This window comes from Varanus komodoensis, unplaced genomic scaffold, assembly GCF_004798865.1.
Source record: "Varanus komodoensis strain SLA01 unplaced genomic scaffold, ASM479886v1 scaffold11, whole genome shotgun sequence".
Taxonomy (NCBI): domain Eukaryota; kingdom Metazoa; phylum Chordata; class Lepidosauria; order Squamata; family Varanidae; genus Varanus; species Varanus komodoensis.
In genome coordinates, this window is record NW_025335317.1 from 22729163 (window position 1) to 22752415 (window position 23253).

At 40.2% G+C, this 23253-nt stretch overlaps 1 protein-coding gene across 2 annotated transcripts in view; it reads right to left on the bottom strand.

Annotated features, from left to right (window-relative positions):
* Positions 1 to 23253, bottom strand: part of PRKG1 (protein kinase cGMP-dependent 1) — a 743395-nt gene that overhangs the window by 108220 nt on the left and 611922 nt on the right. For both annotated transcript variants that reach the window (XM_044420579.1, XM_044420578.1), the window contains exon 8: positions 17561 to 17626. In XM_044420579.1, the coding sequence (XP_044276514.1) occupies positions 17561 to 17626 (66 nt within the window). The remainder of the gene's footprint in view (positions 1 to 17560; positions 17627 to 23253) is intronic.

Consider the following 23253-nt stretch of genomic DNA (forward strand, 5'->3'; position numbering starts at 1 on the left):
GGTTATCTCTCCAGTTCTCTCTCTCTCTCTCCCCCCCCCACCCCCATTAACTTCCTCTGATGCTGGAGGAGAGGCTGTTGCTTTGCCATATGGAAATACCAGGTGACCATGTTAACATGCACATCTCCTGCTGCTGAACTTGCTTGAGCTTGAGCACTAGCAGTATATCAGCCTGCCTGCCAGGTCCATCATGCAATGTCTTATTTTGCCTTCCCCTTCCCCAGTGGTTCCATTGCACTTCTGTGTTTCCAGGGCTGTGGTATGCATGATGAGTATGAGCTAGCCATGGAAAGAACAACAGTTCTTCCCATTCATGTTGCCTGAGGTTCAGTGAACACCCATCGGTGCGGGTGTTCAAAGAACGGCTGGACATGCACATGGTGGGCATGTCGTGAGCAGAGCCGGCTGGAGCCGGGGGTCAGACTAGATGGCCTGGGAGGCCCCTTCTGACTCGCTCTGTTTCTACGTTTCTATGTAACAGATAGAGGCATGAATCAGAAAAGGCAATTGTTATAGTTAGGTATTGCCTTGGGCATGTCAGGCTTTATTCCCAGCATTAACAATAATTTGGGCTACAGTAGCTGTCCTGAATTAAATATAAAGTATGTTAGTACCCAGAAATAAGTCACACTGAATTTAATATAGCTTAGTCCTGGGTAAGTGAATATAGAACTGCAGCCAAAGACTTTTCCGCAGCTAAATTAACTCATACTAAAATTTTGTTGCTTTGGTTCTGTTTCAGTTCAGTTGTGAAATACAATCTATGAAACAGAAGAAAGAATTCCAACAAAAGGATTTCAGAACTTTTGACATATGCAATTATATACATTGTCATTTTTTTCTCCAACCATTCATCCATTTTGTCCTTTACTTGTCATTCATGATTCCTAATTTCAAAAAGATGTGTGCACATGCAAACTCCTGCGCTCAACATTATGGATATTTATTTTATAAATAATGAATTAGTACACACCAGCATCCTTGGCTAATTACAGCAAAATGTGCATCCCAGCACTATTAAGTTATAAATCAAGTAACATTTTCTGAATAATAATTGGGAACATGACATACCTGATATTAGCTAAAAGCAAATGTCAGAGAAGTCAAAAATTAAGATATGAGCATTTTTAATTGGTTTCCTTTTTTAAAAAGATGCTGAACTTCAGCTCAGTCTAGATATCACAAACCAGAGATGGAGGAGTCCAAAGAGCATCTTGCACACTCTGCAAAGCTTTCCCCTGTCAACTGAAAGCTGTGCTTGTCTTGCCCATCACCTGAAAGGAGAAGGTGGTCTGGGGTCTATACAGGCAAGGAAAAGGAAGGAGTTGCATATTGGGGTGATCGACCCTTAGAGCAATCATTTCTGGAGTTTCTGCTAGGGTGCACTAATTAGTACAGAACAATAATAAGACTAATGATAATTTAATTCAATAATTAAAAGTGACAGTGCTCCAAAATGCAAGAGGTGGCAGCACTAGAACTATGTATAGTCGTCCGTCAGAACTATCCTTGCTAAGAGCTGCTTAACTTTGACTCCTGTATTTTCTCTTAGTTGGAACTCCAGGCTTGGTTCCCTGGCTCTGACTCCTAGCTTGCTCTCTGGACTCCAGTTTCCAGGTTCACTCTTCCCAGTTGCCTGCAGCTAGCATCGATCACACAGTGCCTGCTGCCTTGGCAGCCTTCTGCATCTCTGCACAATTCACCACACTGCCTGTTTCTAATCAACTTGCATCCTATGGAATGATTCAGTGACTTAGACTGGAGATAGCTGGTCAAATGGGCTGGGCTCATCAGGACAAAGGAGAAAGACAAGATGGCAGACTGCTCTGAGGGCAATAGCTCTTACTCTGTCTTTGAACACGGCCTGGAAACTGCAGATTGTACAGACAGGGTGGTGAGTGTATTCATTGGAACCAGGTAGTATGAACTTATTTATTTATTTTGATTTATATCCTGCCTTTTCCCTACAAAGGGCTCAAGGCAGCTTACATCATTCTCCTCCTCCATCTTATCCCCACAACAACCCTGTGAGGTAGGTTGGGCTGAGAGTCTGTGACTGGCCCAAGGTCACCCAGTTGGCTCCGTGGCTGAGCGGAGACTAAAACCCAGGTCTTCTGAGTCCCAGTCCCATGCTCTTAACCACCACACCACACTGGCTCTCCTACACCACACTGGCACCATACTACATATCACACTGGCCCTGGTTCCCAGTTCATTTCTAACCCCAAGTCAAAGTACTGGTTTTGACTTCTAAAGCCTGTGTAACTTGGGACCTCAGTAACTCAAGATGACCAACAGAGACTTTTTGATTCTCCCTTAGCCTAAAGTCTGGAAGGTCACTCTGGGGACTTTGGGGCAGTGGCTTCAGTCTTGGAATGGTCCCATGCAGTGCCTCTTCCTCCACCCTCTTTTATTGGTAGATTCTCTCTATGTTAGGCAGGAAGCTCTTTCACTCAGAAATATAGGATAAGGAATCCCGTGCATCTTTAGACAAAGACGTTCTACAAGTCCCAGCACTGATGAACCTTTAACATCTGGGTAGGTAAATATAGGAGGAGCCATTACTTCAGTCATTGCTGTTTAGGGCTTTAAAGGTTAAAACCTGCCCTCTGCATAGAGTCGAGAAACAAACTGGCAGCAAATGATGTAAAGTATTAGCATAATATGATAACATCAGTGAATTCCAGCTAGCAGCCTAACTGCTCCTTTGTGGATTAATTGAACTTTCTGGAACATTCCAAAAGCATCCTGCACAAATAACCCATTGTAACAAACAGGAGGCCACCAGAGCATCTATATCTGCCTTGATGGAAAACAGTCAAACATTTTTCCACACTGTAAAAGTAACCCTTTGGAGGTGTAAGAATCATGTGCGCCTCCAATTTTAACTTGAATCAAAACAGGTGTGGTTAGACTAGCATAAGTTTGGGAAACATTGCCCTTGATATTATCAACATGGTGCAGTTATTAAAGTGTTGCATTGGGACTTGTGAGACCTGAATTCAAGTCTCTACTCAGTCATGAAGCTCACTGGTGACTTTGGCCCAGACACAGACTCTCAGCCTAACTTACCCAACACAGTTATGAGGATAAAATGGAGAAGAGTACGAGGACTTTGTAAAAGAAGAAAGGGCTGGATATAATAGGTGCAGCCAAATCAGTTTCTATATAGAATGGAAGACTGATCTTCATCTCCCATAGGAAGATAGATAATGTCCTTATATGGATCAGACCATTGGGCCATCTCATTGGAAACATCTGCTCTGATTGACAACAGTTCTCTTGGGCTCTAGACAACAGTCTTTCGTAAGCCTATCTGGAGATGCCAGGGGTTGCACTGGGACCTTGTCATGGAAAGCAGGTGCACTGCTATGAAGGCTATGGCCCCTCTCCCTCTTCTGAGCATGTTCAGGGGCCAAAAGCTCTGTCACTGAATGCAGGTCCCTGTTCACAGCCTAGATTCATGTCAAGTCCTGCAGCATGCCAACTCAGAAAGTCTATACCGAGAGATATAGCTTTGTTTATATATGGCATATTTCTGCAGACAGGATAGTACAGTGTTTTCTTGTGAAATCAACTGCTCACAAGATGTTTCCTTATGAGAAATGCAAGGTTAGAGGAGGGACTCAGGGTATCTTATGACATTACATTGGTCACAAGAAGAGAATCTTTGCACAGACAGTCCTATCAGCAGGTAAGCTGGCTGAAGTAACATTCTGCACCAACACTGCACCAAAGCTATTCCTAAGCAGTATTGATTGCATCAACCTGATTGAAAGACATGGGCCTGGGAAAGACTAGGGACCTCAAGCAGCCATTCTGCTTGAGCCTGAACAAACCTCAAATTACAACACTTCTGGAAATACACTGTACCATCGTATATTTAAGTGCATGGATCCAATTCCCATTAGATGCTGATGGAATGTTATTGTGTGCTTTAGTAGGTACTTTGCAGAAAATGGACTGCTCCTATAATGCCACTGCCACCCACAAGAAACAGCATACCAACAATATACTATGTAATTTCCTCTATGCGATATCCATGGAACAATATAGCTTTTCAAACATATAAATGAAAAATTTAAAAAGACAGACAGTAAAGGTAGCGCGACAGCCAGCATACTATGCTGCGGACCTTGGAGATCTGGGCTCCAGTCCACACAGCCATGGAGCCAACTGGGTGACTTTGGGCCAGTAACAGACTCTCAGCCCAACCTACTTCACAGGGTTGCTGTTATGAGAATGAAATGGAGCTATGGAAGCCACCTTGAGTTCATCAGAAGAGAAAAAAGACAGCATATAAATGCAATATGACAACAATGATGACCAACATGGAAAACTAATAGAAAAGACTTTCTAAAAGTACAGCAATGCTGAGCACTCAATGGCTTGTCACTAAAGCGATCATTCATGGTCTTAAAATATCATATAATGTTATCATGTTTAGAGTCTAAGGGCAGGATCCAACATGGCCTCAAAACCATGGCTGTTGCAATGGGAAGCTAGAGAAAATGCCCTAAAGCAGCCATCAGCAAGCCAAAACTCTCACTTCTGGAATGAAGCAAGTTGCGGAACTTACATCTGGCTCATTTCCAGGGTTGCTCTGGGAAGTGCTAATTGGACCCCACCAGCAAAACCCAAGTGGCAGAGGTGAATGGGTAGTTGTGGATACTGCCTTAATGGAATAATCCAACCTGGTGGTGGAGGCCAGTGAAAAGGAGCACATGTATAAAGCTGTGTTTCAGTTCTACACCAGTCTATTCTAGAGGTGGAACCCTTGCTTTTTGTTCCTTTAATGTCAGGCTGCAGCTGCAGTTTGGAAAGGAGCCAGCACAAATTGAGGTAAACAGGTTAAAAGAAACCAGCTGCTTTTCAGGTTGGGGGCACAGATAACTGCTATTGCTATGGAAGACACACTGTAGCATGGACAATACCAGAGAGACTGTTGCCAGGGGATAATTTCAAGTAACAGAGCCCATGCACATCTTCTTCCTGAGGTCATTTCCTATGCACTGCTCATACACCCAACCCTCTGCACAAAGGGTCAGGTTCTGTCTTTGATTTAATATCATTCTTTTAGGAAAATATAAAAGAAAATGCAAGTGAACACACAATATGCCTTCCCAAAGTATCCACAGCCTGGATTTTACAACTGCTGATAGGACTGTCACGGATAAGACATTTTGGATAGCTTCCATTCATAAGGTCACCATAACTAAGAGACATCTTGATGGCACATAATGACAACAATCACTTTGTTAAAGCCAGCTACAACGAAATGTAATTACAGGTTTTATTTTAATTAAAGCAAGTGGAAGCGCCTTATATAAACAAGGGCGGCATTAAGAAACCACAGCTCCTTGTTTGCTTCTATAATTTTTACTATTTATTTTTTATTCTGAATTTCAAGAAAACAAGACAAAATCTAAGTAAAACAAGCAAAAAGAACAGAAACACGACAAACCCTGAAATCAGCAACTGCTGTTATGCAAATAACCAAACAACAGCATAAACCAGATGTATCGATTCTATATAAACTATGGCAGACACCAACCAGACATAGTCCTTGAAAATATTGCTATGGCTCAATTCCTGCCCAGGCAGAATGCCCATGGTAACAGATGGGTTTTATGGGCAGAAAAGGAGGCAGAATTGGTACCGAGGGTATGTATGGTAGGGGGAGCAGGTCTACCAAAGCTCAATCTGCCCCACCCAACCAGCCTGATATCCAACCTAGGTGAAGAGTGGGGTTCCCACTCCCTAGTCAGAAGCCAAATGGCTCACTTACAAGGCTGGCCAGATGCCTGTAAGGTGAGAATACTTGAAAAAAAATCTGAACTTGCACATCTGGGGTAGGATGGCCTCCTCATCTTAAACAAATCAGGAGGTATGACCCAAGTGCTCATGTCCAGGTCATTTTTTCTGCTGTTCCCTCTCCTTCCACAATGGGACTTAAGAGCCTGTAGCAGTGGGCTCCCATTTTTACTAAAGTACAAATTATTTTCTGAATGAATCTAACTTGCAGAGCAATCCTAAGTAGGTTTGAACGGATGGAGACCAACTCTTGTCAGACTCGCCACTTCATTCACAGAAGCAAAGCACTCCTCCTAAATGACAATGTTTGTTGCAGGTCCTGCTTGTCAGATGCTCTGTCCATTGACCACTAAGGATCTCTGCCATGAAAAGAGTGACAGGCCTGCTGCCGCCTCCTTTGAAGCCCTTGTTATCTATGGTGGGACCTGCTAATTGGTAGATTCAGGTTGTTCAAGCTGTCAAAGGTCCAAAGCAGTGACAACTTTAAATTTGCTCAGCCAGCATGTCCTTACCCATTCACATCTATCTAGCTATTTTCTATTTTTCGATTTATATCCTGCCTTTTCCCTACAAAGGGCTCAAGGCAGCTTACATCATTCTCCTTCTCCATCTTATCCCCACAACAACAACCCTGTGAGGTAGGTTGGACTGAGAGTCTGTGATTGGCCCAAAGTCACCCAGTTGGCTCCATGGCCGAGCGGGGACTAGATCCCGGATCCTCTGAGTCCCAGTCCCATGCTCTTAACCACTGCACCACACTGGCTCTCATGAGGACAGTCCTATGCAAATCTAGACTTGGTTGCATTCTGCCACAGACCTACATTTGGGTGAGGTTGCAGTGGCCTTATCCTGAATAGGCAGTGGTTTCACATGACTGCTGCCCGATGATCTAGGTGAATAACGCATGCACAGTCATAACGTGGCCCCTCCCACTTGACTTTTGCCTACAGGGGCCCTACATGGACAAACTAATGTGTGTGCCCCAGAAAACATCCAAATCCACCATAAGGATCTGTGGCCAGACGATCCACTGGGACCAGAGACAGGAAGTAAGCAATTACCTTATTTTCAACAGTTTCACTGGCCTGTTCCTAGGTTGGTTATAACCTTTAAACTCTATACAGCTTTGCTATTTGAAAGATCACATTCTTCTATATAATCCCTTTGAATACTCAAGAGTCAGACCCTTCAATCAGTCCCACCATTATCAGCAGCACACAAGAAAGAAACATAAGAGAAGACCTTTTTGATGCCTGCTCCCAGGTTTTGGTGCTCCTTGACAAGGGAGACCAGGGTAGCTCCAACTTTGTTACCCTTCTGCCTGCAGACAAAGGCATTTCTAGTCAAGCAGGTTTTTGGCATCTAAGTTGATTTGCTCCTAGATTCGTTTGTTTAATCTGGTGTGTTTGGTAATTTCTTTTCTCTGAATGAGCTTTACTGGGCTTTTACTTTCATTTCCAATTTTATTAGATACACTTTTAATTGATAAGCTTTAAGACTGTAATTGCTACTTGTTATTCTTTTTCTGTATTTTATTGGTAGTCACCTTAGTGCTATCCTAGTGGAAAGAAAGGATATAATTTAATAAGTAAATCAAATAGTTTCGCATCACCAAACATCCTCAGTGATCTCCACTCCAAAAGTAACTACCTTGTCAATGTAGCTCTAAATTTCCCACTGTTTAGGGGAAAAGAAGCTAAATAATTTAATCACTTTTAAGTATCATCCCACAGAGTCAAATAAATGTGCCGCATAGAACGCTGGAACTTGAAAGGAAAAAAAATGTGATAGCATAGCAGGAAGTGTAGCAAAAGCAAACATCATATGGACGCTATGCATGAGATGCTTCTGCTCAAATGGAAAAAAATATTCTGATTGTGTATTTTAAATAAATGGATAAATTACTTAACCATATATTATGATATACATGTTCACAATCATCCATGCCTTACACAAGGACATGGATTCTGGGGGATAGCATAAACATGTATATTGACAGCTTTTGCTTTTTCATATTCCACAGATGTATATGCATGTTCTGGGTCTCCTGTCTGAGATGTTGGAAAAAATGACAGTACAGGTCCTAACTGTAGCTGCAGCATCCCAAAAAGTAATATGGACTTTCTCATTCAAGTAGTCATACAAGTTTGCTGGAACACTAACTTAGTGCAATGCTGAATTATCTGAAATATTGATCGAGTTCAGTATTTTGAACACTTTTATGAGGATTTAACTGCCCGTAAAACAATGCAGTTGCTTGGGGGTACATGCATATTCCAGTAGCAAGCAGGCACATGTTATCCAAAATGGTATCCAGTTTGTTATGGAGCTGACCTGACACTGACTGGAAAATAGTGTGGCCCATAAGATTGTCAAATTTGGCTATCTCTGGTCAATAAGCATTCCATACTACAACACAGTACGACCTGCTGGTTGCTGTGGGTAGGATTTTGAAAGAGCCTAGGAACTTGGGAATAGGGATACAGGAAAAGTTATTTTCAGTTTTCAAACCAACCAAAATGTCCCCATTGCAAGCCTAAATATAAACAGGTGCATATTTTGGAAAAGGTTTCTAAATGCCCACACTTGTGTTCACAAGATGTGTACTTGAAATTTCCATAACTTTCTCAAAATGCCCAGTTTTTGAAATGCATACACTTCTGTCTATGGAGAAAATACGTACAATTTAGGAAATTTGCACAATTTTGGGGGTGATGCTTGACTTCATCACTGTTAGCTAATTCATTTTGTGTGAGGCTTCCATTTGTGCAAAACAAACAGCTCCTGGAAATGTGAGTGCGAATGAAGGAGACACTGGCAGTAAGCTGTTGTTTGGAGAATCTGGGTGAGCCAAACATCACTCATTCATCCATTCTTACATAGAAAGTGGTTTGATAATTAAGTGGAAATATGTAAATGTCTACAAAAGGTGAGTTCCGGAGGGGTGAGGATGCGAAAGTAGTTGGCTTATTTCCCCCCTAAGTACCATACTTTTCTTCCCAAAATTGAATAATTCTGGATTTTTAAATATTTTATTTTAGAATGATGAATACATGTTTGAGAGCCAGTGTGGAGAGCCAGTGTGGTGTAGTGGTTAAGAGCATGGGACTGGGACTCAGGCGATCTGGGTTCTAGTCCCCGCTTGGCCATGGAGCCAACTGGGTGACTTTGGGCCAGTCACAGACTCTCAGCCCAACCTACCTCACAGGGTTGTTGTGGGGATAAGATGGAGGAGGAGAAATGATGTAAGCTACCTTGAGCCCTTTGTAGGAAAAAGGCAGGATATAAATCACAATATAAATAAATAAATAAATGTTTGAGGCATGCCTTGTGAGCTGGCCTTTATTCCATCCTAATTGTTTCTAAAAGATACGTAGCATCCAGAAATGCAAAATTTCTAGATATTTTGAGAGGAGTATTTTTAATTCTGTCATTAAAATCCCCTTCATAATAAAGCATTATTTATTTATTTATTTTATTAAAACATTTTTATGCCGCCCCATTCGCCGAAGCCTCGGGGCGGCTCACATCATTAGAATATGAATTGGTTAGAAAATTTGTTGATATATAGAATAATGATTTTTTTTGGTGAACTCTCATAGAGCATAGGAAGAAATGAAGAGAGGTGGTTCTGGGGACTGTAGCATATGGGCTGTGTTTGTTTGTAATTCCCTTGGCAACTTTATTTATTTTGTTCACTTTAGTTCTGTTTATGTAAGTTGTTCTTTTGTTCTGTATTTTTTCTTATATGTAATTATAATTAATGAAAATTTAAAAAAAGATTCCCAGCATAAGTAATATTTCTGTTTGTTATTAAAATATCCAATCTCTTGCAAATTTCACCAATCCATATTTAGGAATGCTTTAAGTCCTGCTTGGTCTCCCAAAAAGTGATCAGAATTGCACTATGTGAAGAATATTGTGCATTCTTGTCAGTTTGAGGATTGTCGTATGGAGTCCTGTTTCTGGACTTGTTCTGGTTCTATGCTAGAGTAGTCAGGGAAAGCAATTCTACAATCCACATATGAAAGAAGCATTTCAGGTTATCTTACCACAGCGACTACCTGTGATGAAACAGATTGGTTATCCCTCCACTTGTTCTTAAAAGAAAGAGAAAGAGAGGGAAAGGCTTGGGTTTATAGAACTCACTGCCAAATTTTCACTAGACTTCCCAGTTAGACCTTATGTTTTGGGAGTGCTGGCTCAGCTATAAAACTTTTAAAATAAATCCTCTCTACCTAAAAGGAACTCAGCAGCATCATGCCTTTGGTAGAGGCCTGGGATGGATACAACCAGTAGAGAAAACCTTGTAAAATGAACAAAAGTTAAGAAGTTTAAACAGGGAGTGAAATATAATAAGTTGAGGTTACTTGAAGTTTCTTAAATATGATTGATTGCTATTTCTAATTAGTAAGACAGTTTTATTAGCTTAATAAGCTCTTAGAAAGATTTCTTTTTTCAGACCAGATTGCCTTGCCCCACAAGTACATTTAGAAAGTGTCTTCAGCTTCCCCAAAAACAGAAACAGATGCTCTGCCTCTGGTTCTTCCCGCTTGTCCTGCTTCCTTGATTCTGATGTTTCAGGGATTACTTGCTGAAGGTCTCTCTGGTTAGATATAAAATAGGAAACTAAAATATATTACGTATAACTTGATTTGCTCATAACATTGTCATGCTTCTATATTAGATTTAAACACTTTGTCCAGACAACAATTACCACTTTATTAATTTCATTATCAAATATGTTTCAGGATAATTTTAGGAGCAAACCAAATTATGTGCAGTATATGTTATGTTATTGAATCAACAGAGAGCATGATCCTGTCATCTGCCCTTGATGCATGGAAGCCCCTGAGCACAGATGCCTGTGTGCATCCGATGCACAGGAGGTGTAGTGGTGGTAGCAGTATATTGATCCAAATGGCTGTTTTGGACCATCGGTGGAGGAGGAGGAGGAGGAGGAGGAGGAGGGAGTGCTGTCTGGATATTGTACTAGGCCTTCTTTGCCCCAGCCTTCTTTCTACCCTACAACCCCACCCTCCAGCACATTCCTTTAGCCCTCTCTGAAGTCCATTTCTGACCCCCAGAATGTAGGCAGCAGGGCTCTTTCTGCCACAGCTGCAAGGAGGACAAAGTAGAAATTCTGCCTTCAGAGTCCCAGCTGCAAAGTCAGAGGGCCATTTTTGCCCATTATTTCATTTTGTTCTGAAATTTTATTTTTTTGAAATTTATCTCTACTGTTGGTTCACTAGAAATGTGGAGTGTTATATGCAGCACTCATCCTTTTTAATGTGAATCTTTAAAAGCTTGAAGAAAAAAGTAATATATTGAAAGAAATGAAACCAAGTTTCATATGGTGCAAGACCTAGAATAAAGCAGGTTTCTTTGAGTTCTAAATAGTGACTGAAGCCCCCAAGGCACAAATAAAATGGGATTGTATTTCAACAGTTGACTGTTGAAACAGTTGCAAGTGTTTCGGATGAAGACAGTAGAAGAGTGACATGAATAAATACCATTCAAAGTAGATAGAATAAGTATGCAAATAAAAACCAAGCTAGAGCACCTGGTAAAGTTGTCTTCTACTGTCATAAAACTAGTTGGTATAATGGCAGAGACTCTATTTTATTTGACAGGACATAATAAATAAGAACATCTACTCCAAAGGTTTTGCCATGAACCTGAGAGTGTTCGGGAAACAGCATTTCTTCATGTCATTAACTATAGAGCACTTAAGTGAAGCTGGACGGTTTTCTCTGTGCGGAGATTTGGGATGAAGGGCCATTAGTGCCATGCACTAACCTTGATATACCCATCCTATAGATAAATCCAGTTTTAATGCTAGTGTAGATCTTCACTCCATTCCTGAAGTTCTAGAGGCTAAGGAATGACAACCATGGTGCAATGGCTAAGACTGAGATTAGTTTTTGTTATCAGAGCCATATCAGTAGACATGTACCATTAGGTATTATCTTTTAAAAATGTGATCAAGCCAGCATCAGTCTCTGGAAGACAAATAATTACTATGCAGAGGTGTGCTGTTCTGATGCTCAGAAGCAGTGAATCTTTGAACAGAGCTGCTTGCAGGCGAACACTGGAGTGGATATGGGCTGTTCGCTTCATGCTCTGCTTATCAGCTTCCTGGCAACTTCTAGTTAGCCACAGTTGGAAGAAGAACATTGGCTAAATGGGCCATTGGTCTGATCCAGCAGGCAACTTTTAATGCTGTTACTTACTGTGCAGTTGCCTTCCACATTGTCTGTTTGGATTGCAACACTTCCACCTATTTGACTAGCAGATCAAAAGAAGAATTGCTGGAAATATCCTACTGACAGATAAATTTCTTTTGAGTCCACAAACTATTCTGAGCACCATGTTTCAGTTCATAACATCAACATCCTGTCAGCGCTAATGAGCTTTTCTTGCTTTAAAAAGAAACCAAAACAACAAGTTCACAGAAGTGATGTTGGGAATAGTTTGGTAGATCCATTACTGTTATATTATACCAATTGTACTAGGTCAAGTTATTTTAAGTCCAAACCTGCCTATCACATACTTCTGGTATTAACATGGAGTGGTCTGAGTTCACTATTTATTTGATTTTATATTGGGGTTTGATGCTGCCATTTTAACCTGTCATTTCCTTAGGGTTTAAACAGAGCTGTATTTCACAATCAATACTTTCCAGGAAGACTTCAACCCTAATTTGAAGTTTTATCTTCCAAAAGTAAATATTGAAGATGGCATTCAGGCATGATGCTGCTTGATCAAAGCTTTCAATTCCAAAAGTTAATGTGTGACAAAGTTACAAGAGATTGAAAACAGGATCATTCAAAGTATAAGTTAACAGTGCTATTTACAGCTCAGTCTCCATTCAAGTAAATACAAGGAGGTAAGCCACATCATGATGTGGATAGTTCAGTGCATGTTACAGGCTCGTCTCAAACTCAAAGACATTCCAAAAGCTGCTTGCCAGCTGCCAGAGGGAAACAGAGAAATAAATAAATACTCAAAAGTGTAACTATGTATGTGCAAACAGCATGCATGCTGAAATGGTCTCTCAGGATCACAGTTCTAGTTAAATCCCTTTTAATTGGGACTCTCATTTCCAACTGTTCAGGTATGAATATATAAACAAACTGATTTCAAACCAAACAAAACCACCATAGAATAATAATGCTAATATCCAAGAGTAATACTTTTGGAGAGTCCATAAAAAGACAATATTGTTTTTGGTTTAAATATGAGTAAATTAGACTTTGCATTCAGCAACTCCTTAGCATTTTCCATAAAAATAATCTGAAACAGCTTTTTTATGTACTTTCCTACATCTACTGGAATGAGTGAGTTACCACATACTGTAGTTCAGTAAATGTGCTTCTGAAACAAAGAATGTACAGTTCTGATATTAAAAATACAAAAGTAGCTACAGAACAATAAGTGAGGCTCCCGTATCAGGGTGCTTTACAGGGAAGACAAATCAATAATGAATAGAACTAATCTATAGGCCTCACATTTGTTCATGTGCATCAGAAATAATGGAAGAGATAAAACCCTGGATTATATACTAATGTGAAATAAGGCAGCATCAGCAATACGGTAGACCTGATAAAATGCAAGCACACTAATGGGAAACAGCCATGGATTGAGACAGTTGTTTGAATCAGACTTTCTGGAAGAGGTAATTGTTAATGCACGAGCAGAGCAAACATCCCAGCTCCACACCCCTCCTTATTTATTTATTTATTAAAACATTTTTATGCCGCCCCATTTGCCGAAGCCTCGGGGCGGCTCACATCACTTCTGTCAAACTGTACTCATGGAGGGTGACTTTCTGAAGAGCAGTTACCGTCCAGAAGTTCAGGGTGACTGAAGTGGATAAGCAGGGAGTGATGTGCCCCTCATACAAACTTTTGCCTCTTTTAGAACACCTAAACATGGCTTTACTTCCAGCTGGGTGTGCTTAAGATTGAACTATAATGAAACATTTCAGGCTATAATCTTGTATCCGTCTGGGTAAAAAATCTTCAGCTTTTACATGGAAGCATTTCACATAAATGCAGATTTTTCTATTGTCCACCGTGATCTCATTACAAGGGAAAGTGTCCAGAACCAGGTACCCTTATTAAAGTGTAGGAAAGGCTTTTTGTCCAATGTAAAAGAAAGCAGGAAGTTTTCAGTTGCTGAAAAGTGTTCTGTGGCAGAGGTTCAGGAAATCATGTGGTAAGTCTCCATGTGCTGCAGTCTTGGGGCAAGGCAGACGGAAAGGGCTGGTCTTTGAGCATGACCCTGTGGCCACCAGCCAGACACTGGCAAGCCAGCTGCCCATCTGAGAATCCACACATGGAGAAAATCAGCACAGCTAACAGGTCGGAAAAAAGTTTCTAATGTTTGTGTGTGTGAGTGGAGTTGCTGGATTATTTATTTTTCTCCTGTGTGTGTGAAAGAGACATAGAGAATGTATGAGGGAGTGAATGAATGGATAGCAATGTGTCTTGCAAATGGGGGAGGGAGTCCATGGGAGAGGATGAAAGGGGCTGTGTATGGAAGTGGGTATGTGCTGGGCAGAGGAAGGCAGTTTCAGCAGTCCCTTGCTATCTTTCTGATTTTAAAACGTGTTCCTTGTTAAGCTGTTGTATGCACATTAAAGGTTTTGGCTGTTTAGAAAACTTGCTGCCATGGCTAACTCTTGCATAAGTCAGCCTACCTCGTTTCTCGTAACCAGAAATTACTGTTATCCTGTCCTCACACCCACACCATATCAACGAGAATGACAATCAGTTCTAAAAGGTTACACAGAAAGCACTCTTGCAAAGCTGAGTGGCTCAGTGTTGCAAAGATGCTAGATTGGTGATGAATCATTAGCAGCACTGTCACACCGGCGCCACTAGCATTTGGAGTGGCTGCTATCAATTTCCCCTCCTGTTTCATACTGGTGCCCCTAAAGCCCCTCAATTCTCTGTGCAATGGGTATTGTTGCAGGAAAACATGTGTCCAAAGAAGTGGTTTTTTTGGATACCCCTTCCCCCATTATGGTCTTCATGATCATATGCTACAGTTTTCCCTTTCTGTGCTATCAGCAGCTAAAGAAGGCAATTCTTCTGGTAATTAACCCTGTCCCACCAGACCATCAGACACAAGGTGCCACCATACAGGATGAAATGGGAAAGGAAGCCAGAAATTGTGTATTTATGGAGGGAAGGAGCACATTTATGAATGTGATATTTAAAGCATGTAATTAAGATATTAAGTACATCTCATCTAAAAGTTTTCCCACTTTCACTGCCACCCCAAGACTTATGAAAATGTGTGTGTGTGGTGGGGGGGGGGAAATATTTGATCCAGTGCTAATAAAAAGTCCAGGATCTTGTTTCTTAGAGGAACCAATCAGATTTTTCTGTGAAGCCCACTGTCATAAGCAGCAGCAGCATCACTGTATTTCTATACCATCCATAGCTGAAGCTCTCTGGGTGGGTTACAACAATAATCATAGAATCACACACTCAAGTCCCCCATTCGAATTGTAACCAAGCCTGACCCCGCTTAGTTTTCAAGGTGAGGCAGGATCAGGCACATGTCTACCCCATTCTCCCTTTCTTGTAGATGCAGACAAAAGCTTTAGATTCACGATCCTTTATCGGCACTCAACCTGTTTATAAGCAGTATAAATCAGATTCCCTACAATAAGTGGGAGTAGTTACTGCCTATGTAAAGAGTAGAATCTGAACTGTAAGGACACATCCTCCCCTGCTTTCTGAAAGATCTTGACTATACCCTCCGGGAGGCTCATACTACTTGAAGGCGAGGTAGCCGGCTGTGACTTAATTGGTTCACTCATTTAGCCTACCATCTTTCCACAGGCTGTAAGAACACCAGCCCTCCCTGTTCTACAGTGTCCCCCCCCCCTTCCCAAGACAGCTTGGTCCTTTGACACACTGTCTAATCCCACTTGGTAACTTTGATGGTTCAGGGCTATTAGCCAAGGACAACCTTCTCAGCATCAAACTAGCTAGCTGGGAATGCTGTACTTTGAGAGAGCTGTATCTATCCCCGCAAGGAGGATATGAAAGAAACAAATTTCTCCCGCTGTTGCTGCCTGGGAAATGTTTTTCCGTGGCATATAGCCTTGGGGTAGCTTATAGCCATGATGGCAAACACTCACTGATAGACCTAATCTCCATGAAGTTGTCTAATTCCTTTTTAAAGCCATCAAGCTTATCACATGTTGTGGCAAGTGAACTCTGCAATTAATTAGAGAAACTATGTTTGCATGATGGATCACAAATACCAAGAATCTTAGGATCACAGATGTTATGGGGACTTGAGCAAGATATGAGTGGTTTCAAGGCTGCATCCTCAACATTCCAGTTAAATATTATGTGAGGTCAAATCCTGAAAGTATGGATGTATGCTCTTAACTGAAGCTTCAAAACACACACTTCTCTGCAAAGTCGAATAGATTTCCACCAACCTAAAACAGGTTTCTCCACCTGGCTTCATGTATATAATTAACTGAGAGCTGGAAACAGATACGCTGACAACAGAATCAAAATCTCCAGGGTCACAATACAACTAAATACATATTCTTCTATAAATAGCATTAATGCAGTCACACTCAACTGCACACCGCTGTTGCAATCTCTGGTATACAGAGGATTAGCTTGAAGTCTTCGAGTTTAAAGTTATATTTGCACCCTCTTGCTACTTCAAGGACATGTCAGCAGCAAAAGTATATTTGGTTGTTACAGGAATCATAAATGAATTACCACATGATTAAATATTAATTTTGGATTAATTCTTCCTATTTATTTTAATTATGATTAAGTTCCAATGGCAAAATGTTTGCACCGAATCATTCAAATAAAATATGGGCAATTATTTAGAAGCATTTCCCTCAATGAATACATGCCAAATGTGTCTAATTGGGTTCATTAATTTCCTTCTTTCCCGATGGATTTATACAACATAACAGCTATTTTATGTAACATGGAAGTTTCCTTGTAAATGTGTAACAGAAGCTATTTAGTTGACAATCCTAGTATCCCCCATCTGTTTATACTGGATATAGCCACACTGCAATTTCAGTGGGTTTTAAATTAAATAGCTGACATATTTAAATTGAAGCAGTATATTTTTCTACTTCAATAAATGTACATGAAAGATACTTGTAGGGGTTCCATAGCTCTACATTTGAGATGATAACTGTGCTAAGAAAAGTACCAAAATACATAAAAATACATAATACCAAATGTTTTGTTAATAATTTATACTTTTAATATATGTCATCATACCCTAATGATGTCTATTGCTCTCTGGTATTTTACCCTCCCTCTTCTTGTCTGCTTTTAGGATTTTATTAAGGGGATACTGGGGTCATTCAAACCCTGATTAAAGTGAAATAGAGGCAAAAGGAAATACTGCAAATCCAACAAATTACATTGTGCATGAAAAATCTCAATTAGCAATACAATAATTGCTTCACATTGATGCAGCAGTTAAGATTGGGAAATATGAACTATTCAGTATTTTTGATGATGATGATTCACATCACTAGGAAGCTTGGAACAGGATGAAAACATTAAAAATTGGTATTTTTTGAGGCTGCCTTGGAATTCAGTGGGAGGGCCAGTTCATGTGTTTTCCTCCCCAAGTGCAAGAGTGTTAAACAATGTCAGCTCCTAATGGGCAACTACGATGAGCATCAATTTGCAATCATTAGTATCATATGCTGCAAGAAAGCCATACTTACTCTCTGTCAATGACAAGACATGTAACAGCTTCAGCAGCAATAACGTTGGCGGTTCTGACATCTTCCCTGAAAGAATAACAACATACATTTTACACATGCATAGTCACCTGCAAATTGTCTCCACAGTACTGTAAAATATTAGCACAATAATACATCCTGAAAGGAAGATTACATTTGAGATATTTATCATATATAAAGCATTTAGAAAAAAGTTTACTTTAAATCTTCCAGCTTTTTAGAAATATCCAATACAACATTAAGAGAAGAAAACGTTTTCCCAGCAGATAAGCTTCTTGGTTATTCATATACCTTAAACAAATTTATTTATCATGACTGCGCCTGTGATTTAGCAATTCAGTGCTGTAGGAATGGAGAGTTAATTCAGCACCATGGGCCACATAGGATGCATAAATATGTAACTGAGCACTATCATATCAACATAACTTTCATGTCATTTTTATCCTAAGCAAGTTGTTCGGAAGATTGCATCCAAGACTACCTGAGATCACAACAGACTTGTATATTAAAATGTGTGCCTTTCTAAAAAGGCAGGTGGGTTGCAATGCAAATGGTCCAGGCCACGGAACTTTCCCTTCATTTTGAATTCCTCTTCAGGAGGACTCGTTACACACAGGCTGCTTGTACCAAAGTCCACTTCCTGAGGGGAAGGGGGCAGAGAGGACTGGAAGAGGGAAAGGACTTCTCTCTCTATCTCTTCCCCCACCCTCTGCCCCATGTGTGTGTGTACACACACACACACAGAGAGAGAGAGAGAGAGAGAGACAAAGAGAGACAAAGAGAGACATTTATTTATTCAAGCATGCATTTAAAAATGCTGTATACCTCTAGCACTGTGATGATATTGCTGTCTGAAGGTTGCTTGAAATACCACCTTGGGAACGACTTATAATATTCTACAGAAATACTGTTCAGCCAAAAGAGGTTTTACAAAATAACTCTCTCCACCTTTTGATGAAAATGCTACTTTCCTATTATATACAAGTATACAAATTGACCCTTGGTATTGTAAATCTAAATGCAATATCAGTCATATTGACAATGTGATATGGCTTTTTAAAAAGGAACGTCTATGAATAACATTATGGTACCAGCATTCGTGTAATAGCACATAAATCCTGACTGGGACCTGCAAAGCAGGGCTATGCGCAGAATGCTGTGCTCACATGTTGCCATCCATATATGCTTTCACTGCTGACTTTGGCTAACTTCATGTATAGCTCTATATGTGCTGCCCAGAGAAAATAATTTCATAGTGCCAAGCTAGGGAAATAAAGCACACGGTTTGCATTTGTTTGCATGTCTTCTCTTTTAAGTGCTTTGTAATATTGGACCACCATCCTGGTCATAAAACATGTTTAAAAAGTCACACATTCACAGAACAGAATTTACTAGAGCTAGTTTATAAATCAAAGTCAAACATTACAATGAGGAAGATTTATGAAAAGGAGAAGAATATAGTAATATTTACTTAAGTACACATCTTCCCTCCACCTTCCACAACTGTCCAATGTATGGTTTTCATCGTGATCCATAATACTACTACATTAATACCAATTTAATGCCAAGTTGATAGGTTAAAATGTGGGAAGTGTTACTCTTTTCAAACATGCAGTAACTTATTAATAGCCATTTTATTAGTCTGGGTGAGATGTTAATTATAATACTCTACTCTAAAAAGCCACAATGCTAAGCCCCCGTCCAAAATATACAGCATAAAATCATTAGGAAAATTAAAATACAATATGGTGAGAACTAACTCAGATGTTTTTTCAGCTTCGAGACTGTAATCTTCATCACTACTTCCCGAGAGATAGCGCTCTTCGTCAGAATCACTTTCACTGTCTGAATAGCCCATAGCTAAGAGTTTGCATCCACCATTTTCCTTCCTAGGAAAACTACTGTTTTCTCCTGTCCAGTGACCCTACCTTGCACTCTGGACTAGCTCTGGAATTGCACAGACCATCCAACTTAAAATCTCTAGACTGGAAAGGTCACAGCTGCTCTGGGAGTATCTCCTGTGTATCACTGGAAAATGTAAGCACAGTATATGGCTGAGCTACAAAGAAGTACAAAGTTCATCTACTTAAGCGCACCTCCTCTCATTCCGAGGACTTTCTCAACAGCTCTGGTGCACTGAGCTGTTCACCCGTCAACAGGCTGAGCAGCAAATGCTGTGTACCAGCACATGCTTAAATATGACACCTGCTAACTCACACAAGGGACTGAGCTAATCTGCATGCCAGACCCTTCCTATTGCTTGCCTGTCTAGCTCAGCATTTTCTGCTAGTTCCCTGAAAGACAGATATTTCATTATCCTCTGTCAAACTGAAGATGTTTCATGCAACCAACACAGCGTTTCAAGATGCACTTAAATTATAGGAAACAAGCCACTGGACAATGTGAGAAGTACTGAATAGAGCAATAGGCATTCTGGAAAAGAAGATATGTGATTGCTCAGGAGTAATAATATACTTAAATATAATTCATTATATTTATGTAAACTTACTTGCAACTTTAATGCATGTATTGTCACTTATTTGTTTAGTGGGAAGAAAATGTAGCATCCAGCATCTTTTTCTTCTCTTTCATTTACATCATCTTGCAACTTATCTAACAAGAGGATGCAATCCTGCCTAATCTTGGAAGCCTGGATGGGTGACTTGAGTGTATGATTCTATCCCAGAGAGTTTTGGCTATGGACAGTATTAAAATGTAATAAAAATAGTGATGATACATGCAAATTTTATTACTACTACTATTATTATCCCATTTGCATTTATATACCCAAGGTGGCTTACACATCTTCTTATCCTCATAACAACAACCCTGTGAGGTAGGTTGGGCTGAGAGAGTGAGTGGTCCAAAGTCACCCAGTAAGCTTCATGGCCTAGTGGGAATTAGAACCTGGATCTCCTGGTTCCTCAGTCCAGCACTCTAATCACTACACACATCTGGCTCAGAGTATGCCTCTAGAAACTTTTTCCATCAGGCATTTGCCAGGCCCCTTCCTTGCAGGTCTTCGGGAAACCTTTGAAAATCCACTGTTTTTTACTGGCAGAATGTCTTGGCCTTCTACATTTCCTGCTAAATTCTGTTTTTATTGATTTGTCTAAGTAAACACTGTTTGTATGATTTTTTTATTAAATTTATACTTACTGGTCGAGTACACTGCCTTGAAAATTACACCCTTAAAGAAAGCCCAAAATGAGTTTAAAAATAAATAATTAAAAAGAACTATAATGTCTGAAAAACATCCATTATTGTATATTTATTGTACTTTAGGTGTTTGGTGCAAAATATCTTAGGTTTTAAAACTGGAATGCTACATGTTCATTTCACTAGGATCCTCACAAAGAACTGTTATTGCTGTTTTGAGTGCAGAAATGCTGCCCATAATCTAACATAAGAGAATCTACACTTTAGTCAAACTGAAATGAATAACAAATAGGTTATGACTAATATGATACCATGAAACTAAAGGGTTATAGACAATGGCATTCATTTTCCTAGTGCAAAACTTTTATTCCTTGCAGAAACAGCTTTAATTCTTATGCAAATGTCAAATCCAATATTTTGAGACTGTTCATTTAAACCATTATACAAATTGTAGTGCAACCTTTAGCAGAACTATATCAGGTACTGTAATATTTTTGGTAACATAAAGTGGGACATAAATGAAAACAAGCTCAACTAGGACAAGTCATCCTAGCCTAGCATGATCGTAATGAACTGCAAATGATCTGAAGAACAGTTTGTCTTGTGCAACAGCATTTCTGCAAGCTGTAGAAGCTTTGTGCTCGCAGAATGAAACTTTGGATCCAACCCAGGGTGCCCATAACTTAATCTGGATTAAACACATGGGTATCAGTATCCTTAATATTATGTGAAATTGTCAACAAAGTGCCATGCATGTTTTCAGTGATGTAGGGTGAGTACTAATGACTTAGTCCAAGCGGCCGGGAGAGTCATGGTATTCTCAACCTCTGTCTCCTATACCCAACAACAGAACACCATCTGTTTAATCACACTATCACCAAGCAAATGTGAGTTAAAACTCACTTTGCCTGCCAAGCCCTACTGAAATAAATGGTATGCCATTTCAGATGAGACAAGAGAGTTTCCTAACTGAGTATATAGCCTTATTTGACATAATATTTATGACCTTGGAAGCTGAAAAAAGGATACCCACACTCTGAGGCAAAACATATGGATTACTGGAGACACTTTATATAATACAGTATTTCGACTGGAAAAATGGTTTCTACTAAACTTTTGACAATGCACCTTCCAGAATTAGCCACCAGAATAAGGGATGGAGGGACCCCTGCCCACAAGTGTCCCCAGGAGGCTGTACAGGTCACAGTCCAAGAATCTCATTGCACAATATCATATGGAAGGGCGAAGGAAGCAGTGCAGGGAATGGGAATGAATTTCATGGCTGCTATGCTACAGTATATAATTTATGGCACCATATGTGATACTTCCTAAAGATTCTGACTAATTGTCACTGGAGTCCCCCTAAGCCAAGCTCTTCAAGTACAAGGGGACTCTTGATTAAGACAGTGAAGCCACAGCCTTCTATTGTGCTCAATCTGTGCCAAGCAGGTGGTCATGCTGAACTGCCAGTATTAATCATTTTTATCCACCAAAGCAGATTCAAATTACAGGGCAGACAGAAGAGAATGATGTCAGCATCGTGCAATTCACATCTTCGAGATCAGATGTTTCTGAACACTCTCCTTTGTCAGGATTTAGTCATGCCCTTCCTGAACGTCCCTTTTAAGCAGCTCCCTGCCATCAGATTCCTTTTCTTAACTCCCTCACTGAGAAGCACCACAGCAGCGCCACTGCTGCCAAGGCATATTTATTCTTGCTTTACACGTATTAGTGTGACTGCATCCCCTTGCAAACGGCAGACATACTAGAGCTGAGATTAAATGATTTGGCTCTCCCTCTCACCAACCAACGCTGCATTAGCATTACCTTCACAAAAGCAAGTTGAAGAACATGTGCAATGTATGGCTCCAGCTTTAGACTATAGCTGCTCTTAAAATTCTTTAATTTTTCATGCATAAATAAAAGTGATGATTTATTTGATTCTAACAACTTCTTGCAATAATCCAACATCCTTCCCACCCCATCTTCCCATGAAATTCCTTTCTCATATTTAGCCTTATTTGCCATGGCTTTCAAATGAAAGTATCAAGCATCATGAAGGTAGCTGTGTCTGAAATAGCATTTTAAGTAGCCTTTAAATGTACAGTTACAGAGGTCGCATAGAAGCATATTTTCCAGAGGAAAGTATTAGAAGTAGTAGTGTTATCAAGTAACAGTAATACATTGCATTTATATCCCACCATTTTTTTTCTCTTCTGGGATGCCCAAGTCAGCAAACAAAGCTCCATTTTATCCTCATAGAAACAACCCTCTGATTAGACTGCACCAGGTCGGCTGCATTAGATTGAGAGGGAGACTGGCTCAAAGTCACCCAGTGAGCTTCATGGCTGAGTGGAGACTAGAACTTGGATCTCCCATGTTGCCAGTCCAGCACTCCAACCACCACGCCAGACTGGCTCCTTGATCAGGACCATTCATGAGCATGCTCCAATTCCAGATTATGCCTTCCAATATTTGAAAGCAACATAATTATGTGCACTGTAAAGATTCTCATA